The sequence below is a fragment of the Formica exsecta genome, unplaced genomic scaffold (assembly GCF_003651465.1).
Source record: "Formica exsecta isolate Colony F162 unplaced genomic scaffold, ASM365146v1 scaffold33, whole genome shotgun sequence".
NCBI lineage: Eukaryota > Metazoa > Arthropoda > Insecta > Hymenoptera > Formicidae > Formica > Formica exsecta.
The window spans coordinates 1,445,627-1,456,905 of record NW_021850553.1 but is presented as its reverse complement, the minus strand read 5'-3'; the positions used below and the strand labels follow the sequence as shown (position 1 = coordinate 1,456,905).

General features: G+C 32.8%; 1 protein-coding gene across 1 annotated transcript in view; it reads right to left on the bottom strand.

Moving 5' to 3' along the window:
* The window catches only part of LOC115238207 (protein timeless homolog), a 114,979-nt gene extending 103,986 nt beyond the window's left edge, over positions 1-10,993 (bottom strand). The window contains 14 exon segments of the mRNA XM_029811813.1: positions 4,148-4,228; positions 4,358-4,511; positions 4,598-4,731; positions 5,666-5,820; positions 5,898-6,030; positions 6,754-7,016; positions 7,179-7,296; positions 8,926-9,089; positions 9,229-9,324; positions 9,427-9,558; positions 9,656-9,836; positions 9,944-10,097; positions 10,182-10,391; positions 10,630-10,993. Of these exon segments, the coding sequence (XP_029667673.1) occupies positions 4,148-4,228; positions 4,358-4,511; positions 4,598-4,731; positions 5,666-5,820; positions 5,898-6,030; positions 6,754-7,016; positions 7,179-7,296; positions 8,926-9,089; positions 9,229-9,324; positions 9,427-9,558; positions 9,656-9,836; positions 9,944-10,097; positions 10,182-10,275 (1,859 nt within the window). The 5' untranslated portion in view covers positions 10,276-10,391; positions 10,630-10,993.
* Between the last annotated feature and the right edge of the window lie 286 nt (positions 10,994-11,279).

The following is an 11,279-nucleotide window of genomic DNA, read 5'->3' as shown; positions in this document are numbered from 1 at the left end:
ATTAAGAACCATTATTTGAAAACTTCAAATTCTACAAAAAATTTAAACATATATTTTTATCTATTTTTAAATATGTATGTATTGTTGAAATATAAAATATCTGTTTATTAATAAGTATTTGTATAAACCGTGGTAAATTGATTTTTACACACTCAATTTACTCCATTTTTAAATACATATTTCAATTCACATATAATTAAATTTGAAAAAATTTTCTGGTTTTATATCTTACATAAAAATAATTTTTACTTCTCTCTAAATTTGCAACTACAAAAAACTATCGTAAAACAAAAAAATTTAAATTTTATAATTGAGAATATATAGTACCCAACATTCAAACGCCAAAGAATCGCGATGGAAAATATATAAAATACAATAAAAATTATAATATTACCATAATGAATTTGTCCATCAATATACTTTTACGATATAGCCATAGTCTCTCAGTCGTAAAAACAACAATGACGATGAAAATCTTTTCTACTTCATTTCATTGTAGCCGCACACGATTGATAATAAAAATCATTCTTACTTTATATCATCCTAATAGCGCCGGAGTCGCATTAAAATCCGAGAATTGGATTTGGTCACTTGACACGAAATCGCACTTAGTTGCAATTCTACCATATAAAAGCGAAACGTATGGACGGTTCTAACGCAGACACGCGCATATGAACCTACAATGTGTTTCGTTTTATGCGTATACACGCAACACACATTCGTACGTTTTACAATATACGATTCCGATCGGATCCAAGTCCGGACATGATCTGTCCCCGTTTACACTCGAGCAGAAACGTAATCCATACATCGGATGAGTTGCAACTACCGTATGTAAAATGAATTTTCTCCGTTAGAAACAAATTTCTCTCTTGAATCTAAGGCAAAAATCGTTAGATTGAAAGAATATCAAACAAAATCATTTGACTTAATATAATACTTTTAAATATATCAAATTAAACAATGCTTAGTTAAGGCTGGATTAAAAATTGTATTCAAGTAATGTTTACTTAAAATTAAATGAATAATTTCTCGATAGTTTATCGATTTGCATAATCAAAGCTCGATTTATAAAAAAACATCCATTCTTTAATCACTTTTAATTTCTATTTCTAGATTCTATTTAAGAAATGTGGTTTAATCATTTTATGTCTCGACTATAGAGCGTTTCAGAATTGCGGGTCAAGGAAGTCTAATTCACCTTAGAAAGCTTTCCGAAATTTTCCCCACTAGAGATGAATCCAATAAGCAAACGCGAGGGTGAAAACGCAAAAAAAGAGGAAGGCTGCTGTCCCCCGAGCGGAAGAAGTGGCTCGTATGGCGCGGCTGCTGGCTGCCTGAATAGAAATTCAGCAGCATACAATTCCCATTATCCCCCGATTTCAAGTTCCGTGACAATGGAATCTCTCAGACGCGCTGTGCCCGTCGTCGTCGTCGTCGTCGTCGTCGTCATCGTCGTCGTCGGCGTCGTCGTCACCACCGTCGTCTCTCGACTCAACGTTCCGACATACAAGCCGATACCGCTTTGCCAGACACGAAATGGATAATTTTGACACGTTCATTCTCATGCTTGACAAAGTGATAAATCAGCCTTCGTGATTTTAAATATTAAATTGTCGCGAAAAAGTTCTTTAAAAATATAGATATGCTGTCGCGCGCTACTTGTAATTCTTTTTTTAAGAACTGCAATTATTTTCATTTTCTTTACCATTCTTTTAGTCTAGTACATAATGTAAAAAAAATTTAATAATCGTCTTATAAACAATCTATATTTTCAATATTCCCGTGAATAAATCTAAAAATCTGTTTCTGTAAAATAATCACAAATCGATATCTCAAAATAAATACAAAAGCAAAAGGAAAACTAAAACGATTTTTTTTCGCGAGCGATAAAATCATTACTGCACTACTTATCCACATAAGAAACAAAGAAAAAAAAAAGGATAAATCAACGCAATTTTTTTCTTCGTAATCATCCTCTGTATTTTTTTAAATTATGTAATCTTTGAAAATTAAAATCACTGTAAGGAACGCAGACGGTGCAAGTGGAAAATTAGGGGGTTAAAATTAGTAGCCAGACGACGGAGTATTTGCTAGGCAAACGAAACACGATTACCAGAAGCACTATCCGTAACCGAGAAACCAAGACGTGTACGCGAAAAGGATGAAATATTAGACTGTTTGACTTACATACCTACGTATTACCGTAAATGTCTTATTAATAATATTGTCTAGGCCCAGACATAGTCTATATACGACGTAGTCAATAGTCTGCTACTTTTATCCCCTTGTGTGCACAAGGTCGGCATGATCTTGCAGACTCCCATTGTGTACCGGTCATAGTAAACATTACTCCCCACCGTAAAATGGACGATGGAATATTACGTACAATCTCCCAAAGTAGTTCGCAGCGACGATACCGCGTAAAGAAAAATCACGGGAAGGACTATAATTTCATAGCTTTATGATAGAAGAAGACAGCGACGATAAAAACGGCTCTTCTATCCCCGCGGTTATATCATGGCACTCTAATCTGACAGAACTAATAAAGTTAAAGATTAGTAACGTTACGGATCGTGTATTTTCAGTTGAAATTATATTTTATAGTGGAACGACGACATTATTTTCGACATAATGTTCGAGTTTGACAAGCTCTCGTTTCAAATTATAAACGTTATTCTTCAATAGTATTTGCAAATTTTTATTAAAAAAATTTTTTTATTAAAAAAATTTTTTATTAAAATTTTTTATTAAAAAAATAGAGCTTGAAACGTTCACGAGATATGTATGCGCATTTGTGTTCAACGTAAAGGCGAAAAAGCTTTGAGACGAAGAGACGTAAAGAGAAATCTATTTACACGTCGACGAGGGTGTATCGAATCTCGCGGAAGCATTGAAGCGGCGATTAAGCCTTAGAGCGAGAAGGTTTGACGAGGTGGAACGCAGAAACAAGTTGACGGAGGGACATGACTCATAGGCACATTTAGAGCTGGAACACTTCAAAGAGTTGGTTGGGTACCCGTTCACCTCGGTGAACCGGTGTATACCGACGCGCGTTACAAGAGAGCGCGGCAGATCCCTTTCAGATTTAATGTAATGTAAATATCCGCCGCAGTGCAAACGCCTGGCTTTTCGCCAGTTAATTGGCCGTATGACTGGTTGGTGCACAAAACCGAAAAAATTTCCAACAAGTCAATACGTGTAATTAATATATATTACCAGAATTGTAGTAAAATAATCCCTAATAAGAGTTGCGAGACAATTATATAATATTCTTCATTAAGATTTTCTTTGTCAAAGTTTTTAAAGACGCTTTTAATTTTTTAAGTGGAGATAATCTAATTATGAGAAGCTTATTTTATATATATCGCGTTACATCATATATTATATGTAAAAAAAAGAATGTATCAAATTATAATTTTATTACATAATTAAAAACTGTCTGTATTAATATCTCGTAAGATTATATATTTTGCGTGTATTATAACTTTTTTAGCTCAAAGCGCGCATAAAAAATTCGAGTTTACAAATAGATTCCAGTTCTTACCGGCTATTCAACCCTAACGTAATGCATTTTAACTTATAAAAATAAAGTTTTCAAAACTTCCATAATTAATGTCGGTCTTATCATGAGATTATCTCCAGTGTCGTCGGAAAATATATTATACTCTGCTATATAAATATTGCAACAAATATGTGAAAAGATAAACAGATAAAGGTGTCTTTATATTAATCATATAAAAAATTATATAAATTATATAAATTATATAAATTAAAAATTAAATACTGAAAAATGTAAATACAGGTCACTATACAAAAACACACTATATAAAAATGGTCTTTTATCGCGACACAGAATCAATAAAATTTTCATATATTAATTCACCACGATGTATTAAATTATAACGTTATAAACGAAAAATTACACGTAATTTTTTATTACAACAAAAGCATCCAAATAATTTCTAGTATACTTTATTACAATAAAGCAGCAAGAAAATTAGAACTGCTTGTTAAAATTTCGTTACATTGCATGATGACAGTTTAAGTGTAAAATTGATTCTTAAAATACAAACGCTTCGGCATAAAAAGTTTCATGACGAGTTACTTTCCGGTAATCGCTTTTTAAAACAAACAAGTATCTTACCTTGCTGCACGTAAGAGACCAAGCGCCTGTTCTAAGTTCTTTTGCCGCATTAATTTCTGTATTTTCTTCATGGCATCTGATCTATAAGTCAAAACAGAAACTAAAACTTAGACGCGTAATTTCAATTGTATTTCAAAAACATCAATAATAACATAAATATTTGAGAAAAGTAAATTATTTTAATTAATTCAATCATATAAAGCTACGTACTTCTGATCGTCAATAGGCGTATCTAAGGTTGCGTCAAATGGTATCACTTCTGGTATGACAGCATCTCGCATTACAGCAGATAATTCAGGACTAATAATGTCCCAACGTTCTTCCAAAGTAGGAGCCGGAATTACATTCTCCTGATGAGCAGGCTCTGTTTAAACAAGTTTTTGCATATCAAATTTAATTTATATTATTTTAACCATTTTTCTGAATCATCATTATATAAATAAATCTTACTTTTTCGTTTTTTAGCCTTTTTTCGCTTTAGCTGCGTTTGTTGAACCACGAGGTGCCGTTGGCCTTTCTGGCAAAAATGTTCGAGCATTTTCAAAAATATGTGAACAGTCGTTATAAGGTCCACTAAGTACTGCCTAAAAAGACGCGTATATTTATATAATTATGTTATTTTATGTTTATAATTACAAGAATAACGATCAACTTAAACCGCCTTCTCCTTCTCTCCTTGTGACAAGAAATCAATTATGTTATTTTATGTTTATAATTACAAGAATAACGATCAACTTAAACCGCCTTCTCCTTCCTTGTGACAAGAAATTAATTCAATCTCGCTACCCGTGCATTAATTTGTCAATTTAGTTTCGGTAATGTTACTACTATGAAAACTAAAGTTTGACGTCGTCCTGTTTTCGTCGTTGCCGTATAACGTCAAAGTAGCAGCAACGTGGCATTGCGGTACGTCGCGCCGCCCTTACATTTCCGTCGTGGAAATCCGCGCAAAACCCGTCAAACTCGTAGCAAGTTGAACGCCCACCGCCTTTTCCCATTTCGCCGACCGGAAGGTCGATAAAAGTTGTTTATTCCGCCAAGGAATCGCGCAGAAGGGAGGAAGAAACGGGACGGGTGTGTACGAAAAGCTAGCGAAGAGAGACCCAGCCGAAGAAGAGAAATAGTCGAAATGGCGTCGGAGGGAGCCAGAGTGGCTTCCTGGCTGGTCGAACCGATTGATCCGAAAGTGAATCAATCTGTCTGCGGTAGATAAAACTTTCGGTAAAGAGTTCTTTCTCTCTCCACGAGACGCGACGTGGATTCGCCCGGTACAGACGCGATTGTTCGGCGACGCGTCGCGTAACTTTTCGCGATACCTGCATTATTTTTATTACGGCCTACTAAAAATTCACGACAGATTCGCGGTTTATTCTACTGAATTAAATACATCGAATGATTGCCGATTGTAAACTAAAAGCTATAGCGAGATGCACAATTTATGTTTTTTCAGTTTTTAAGATAATTTTTATTAATCATTCTCCCTTCCAAAATTTTCTGGATAAGGTTCTATTCACTTACCGTGACATTTTAGTTTCGTCAAAGCACAAAAGCTGAGAGAGTATCGTTTCCCGATATTCCGGGACATAAAAGATGTTGCTTTTAATTATTTTGCTGGATTCCCTAACACCGTAATCTATACTCTTATCCATTACCATAAGAGTATTAAGAAGTTCCTAAAATGTGAAATATATTTTCGTCAACTTTTCTAGATATTCACCATGCAATACTGATTTTGCATACAATTTCCTACCTGATATGCTTTTAATGCTAAATGCAATCTACGAGACCAAAGCGGTATCTTCTTCTTATCGGTTATCATCATCTCGTAATATTGTTCCATTTGCCTTTGTACTAAATAAAACACTTCTGTGGATATTGTTTCGCTAAAATCCATAAATCAATGGATCAATAAGTAATAAAGTAAAATAAATAATAAATTACACTTGATGATTATTAATAATACAAAAAAATAGTTTAAACTTATACAAAAAATATATAAAATTGGTACAATCTCTTTTACATGCTTGCGATTATGAAAAGGATCAATATAAATCAAACATTCTATCATTAAAACTAAATCAGATAGAAATACAGAAACATATACATCGTATACGTTGCTGCCCGGTACTCCACAAATAATGAATCGTAAATAAAATTTGGATGGTAAATAAAATCCGAATCATAAAAATAATTCAAATGTACTATATATTGTTTAAACGAGAAATATGTGTAAATATATAAAATAACTTTCACTAACTATCATCTCGTACAATTTCATCTAGTATAAAAGAAAATAATTGAATGTTGATATACCATTGACATCGGGCAAACATTAATACATTCTGCAAAACCCTACATTGGCTATTTAATAATTTTCACGTTTAAAATAATTATAAAAATTACTTCATGTTGTAAAATTGGATTTAGATTCGCACACAGATGTTAAAGAAATTTTTTAGAATTCTTTCTAGACACAAGATCCAAAAGAAAGCGACGATGCGTAAAACGAGTTCGGAAACTGTCTTGCTTTCTGTCTTTTAGCGGGGTATGCACTCGGCAACAATGTGGATTTTGTTATAAGAAAGTTGAAAAGTACCAAGGTTTACCTCACATATTTCACTTCAAACTTGTAATGGCGATTGAATTCCATAAAAAAACGCAAAGCCCACAGATAGGAAGTCGTTTCAGATGCTTCGCTGTGAGTAACGTTGATAATACAAGATCTAGCGAATTTCATTACGGGATTGTATGCTCCACTAAGAAACTCTACACAAAATTCTTTCAGAAAAAGTCGTACACTGAGAATAGATGTACGTTCCACTTTAGCGTCCTGTACGCCCATTTTGTCTTTACGTCGCTTCACTCTTTTCTGTTATAAAAGATATGTACTTTCTAATTATTTATTTACTGATTCCTCTTCATATAATTCATACAACACAAGATTGAAACTATTTCTACAATTAGATGTTTTTGGATATCATAAGAAAGTGAAGAAAGATCATGCATTACTAATTGATTTTGCAAAATTTACCTTATTGTGACCAAATTCCAAGGTTTCGATTTTTTGATACGGTTTATGACATATCATTTGGTTTTCTCCGGTTGCTTTCATATTCCGCACAATGTAAGTACCGCCAAATCGTGAATGTCTAATTAATTGAGTAAGAGAACATATAATTTCAGAGATTAAATCTATTTTTGCGCAAAAGTATTTTTCAAAGAAATACAAATGTAACATCTTAGGACATACAAAATATCGGGAAACAAAAATTAAATTTGTCTTGATTTCGCTCTCCCCTTCGGCCTCTATATATGCACATATTGCAAAGTTAAAATAATATGCTGGCCTCTAATGCTACTAAAAAAAGGAGTACATCATTCAAATTCAATTTCAACCATGACTCCCGAAAATCCAATCAATGGAATAAAAGGCAGTTGTCAAGAACAGATATTTCCTAAATGACGAAGACGCGCATCCCCCCAATCCATTTTCTCTTACTTTTTTGCAAGAAACTTAGTTCCATCACCTTCCTCCAAATATTTTTTAGACAAGCAATTAACTTTCCGAAGAGTTTGTTAAAGCGAGCACCCCATCACAAAAAAATTAAAATGCTTGATAATTTATTATTTCTACTAATCAATTTCTTGAATTTCAATTTAGAAAAAAAGTTGTAATTTCCAAAAGCAATAATTTTTTCAAATAAAATAATTCTTATAAAAATAATTTAAAAGCCAAAATTATATATATAAGTATATATAACATTGTGTATCACGATAAGTGCATATACGACACAGCCATCCAATTTCGTTACTATATTTACTTGTTGCTATCAAAAGAAGATCTATGTTCGTGACACAGCTAGGCGCTGCTTTATCGTTTTCCGATCAAATTATCTTTCCATCGATCGATAGGAAACACGAGGAAGGCGAAGGGATCTTTTCATCGCACATTCCCTTTCAAGTCGTAAAAAGCCTTTCGCAAAGACGGGAGGGATGCGCGCATCCACGGGCTTCTGGAACGCGCGCTCGTTACAAGAATATGGCTCGCTTCTCTCCAACAAGTGGATAAAAGCTTCTATTCATGCTTCGGGTAGTCCTGTTTTAAAAACTAGGTCATATTCATTATATGCGTATCGCACCGCCATGCCGTTGCGAAAATTCCCAAAGGCGTCCGTCAAGTAGCAATCGGTGCCTTTTAGTCATCCCATTTTTACGATCGCGAGCTTTTAAGCCGCTCATTAAAACGATAATTATGCGGTAGCTATTCATGAAAGTACATTTCCCGTTTTTCATAACACCGAATAATATGGCTAACGTATGAATAAACATGTATGAATAAAGTACTTAGCCCTCATTACATACGGCGTTCCGTACGCTGATATCGAATAAAATATCTATAAATAGAATAGATGTTTAGAAAATCATTTTAATTTTGAAAGCAATTGAATCCGGATGAATCTTTTCAATCATTCAAGTAAATTTTGTATTTTTTTGTACATTTATTTTAAACGTTTATGTTACTTAGAGAAACGTCACTTTATATCTTATTGTTAGATATTTTACCGACATTTTTTAATTTGTCAGAGACTAATTTAGGTATAATAACGATCCTTCCCTTTTTAATTTGCACATGATTGGATGTTTATCACAGATTTATTAATATCTTACAATTTTATTAATAATTTCTCCCTCTCTCTCTCTCTCTCTCTCTCTCTCTCTCTCTCTCTCTCATCAATTGATATAATAATCTTATTAGTAAATGTATGATATAAACTCACCTAGATCCAGCATATTTTTTTATTTTGTCTATCTTTTCGTGTAATTCCTTTTTTCGTAATGCTACAAGTTTAGCCTCGTCATTTTCTTTTTCAGCAGTACTGCGTTGCAAACCAGATGCAGCCAGTTGGCTTGCATTTTGCTCACGTAACATCAAAGATATAATCTAACCAAATATATAAAAAAATAATACTGTTTTTTATTTACGGATAATAAATTATTCTAAATAACATACAGTATTATTCCCATAATTATCCTCAAATATGAAAATAAAAAGAATAAATGTAATTCATAATTTTATATACCTCCAAAATTTGCATGTGATATTGTTGTTCCTTATTATTACTGACAATAAACAACAGTATATCCACTATATCTGACGCATGAAACGCAAATAATATCTATAAAAAAGAACTTTTTATTGTCACTCAAAATAATATTCAATATGCTATGCTGTGTTTCCAAAAATGCAAAAGATTTATTTTAATATAGTAATATCGCACCTCATCATGAACAGTAGCATCATTATCACCTCTTTTATCATTATCATTAGGTGGTACTTGCAATACATTTCTAATAAAAACAAGTATTCTTTCAATTGTTAATTCATTTTCCTCCCCCCTTTCCGTACTATCCTATAAAATAAGAATTATTCTATAGCTGGTGTGCGCACATACACATACACATATACACGCACATACTGATCAGAGCACAAAGATTTTTGCCACTCACAATATTAAGTAATATTCCCAACCGTCCAGCTACTGTTAACCACACATTTTCATCGGTTAATGCTGCCTTATATTCTTGTAAATGTGAATTTATTTGTTGGTATAAACTATACATTGTTTTTTCAGTTGGTATCTGCTCATTGTAAATTACAAATGTGGAACTTGTTAAATTAATAAGTAATCTATTACACAGAAAAAAAATAACAAAATTTAGTTACGCCTGCAAAAAAAATTGTACAATCTTTTTCATGCACAATATGTTTTTTAGCTGATAATTAATATTACATACCGTAATAAAACATCCCAGAGTTCAGTATATTTAACATGATGTATAAAAATCTTTACAAGATCTGTTTGTAATAATTTTGTTCGACCAAGAAAACGTCTGATAGTATGTGTATCATCATCTCTTCTAAGATATCTGATAAGATCTTTTATAACATCTGTGTCAAGAGATTAATTATATTTAATTAATTACTTTTTCTCGTTTATATTTAGAAATATATACACAAAGTAGATATCTTCACCTAAACAATTTTTGTCTAAGTGGTAATCAGTTCCGTCAAAGTATCCAAGTACAGCGCAAGTGGCTGTAAGCTCAGCAGAAAGATAATCTTCCATATTCAAATATTAAATATTGCAAAATTTTCAATGCCAAATATATATTCCAAACTATTGATAGTTCTCACATATGGCACAGTTATTACAGTAAATAATGTGCATAATTCATTAGCCTGCTGTCAAAAATAAAACCCAATAAATAACAAAATAAAGTTTCTATTCATTCCAATTTTCTTATATAATGCATCATAAAATTGGAAACAGACACGAAAATTGTAATTCAGCAATTTTTAAAGATTTAACTATGATATAAGAAACTTAGTTGATAAAAAAAAAAAACATTAATATTAATCAAGTCTTATAGATACTTAAACAAGCGTTAGATAATTTTTATTCTGATATGAGAATACTCACCGAAAAAAGTCGATTTAGCGACGACAATAACAGTAGCTTATTGTTAGTGACGATGCAACTGGTACCGCCACATTTCGTAATTATGATATTTGGCGCGCACCGGCGTCAACTTCACTCCCCAGGTTCAATTTTAGGTTATACTATGCACGAGTGATAAATGCGCGTACGTAATATAACCATTTCACACTTTAAACACCGAAATACACTCTCCTTTGAAATACTTATACGAACAACGTGTAATAGCCTGCGTTAAATTCTTACTTTTACGTATCTCCGAGCGAATCAAACAATCGCACACGCGTATGTTGTCATACGCAACAGGTAAAGAAAGAGCGCGCGTAGTAGCAATCTGACCTTGCCGCCATATGTCACCGTCATCGGTCGGTTGCCTTCGGGTCTTTTCGCCTCAATTCGTATGAACTTGTCGCGGCGGTATTCATACGTACGCAGATACATTAGACAGCACGGAAGGCTAGTGGTAAATTATCGTTTATTTAATTGTTTAATACGTCTATTTTCGTAACTTTTTGTACTTTATTATTATTTTTGTGCTTAAAAAGAAAAATAGGCATCATGTACAATTGAAGTAAAGAACGAAAGAGGAGTAAAAATGTATGAAAATATGAAAAGTATATGTTATGCCCAATGCT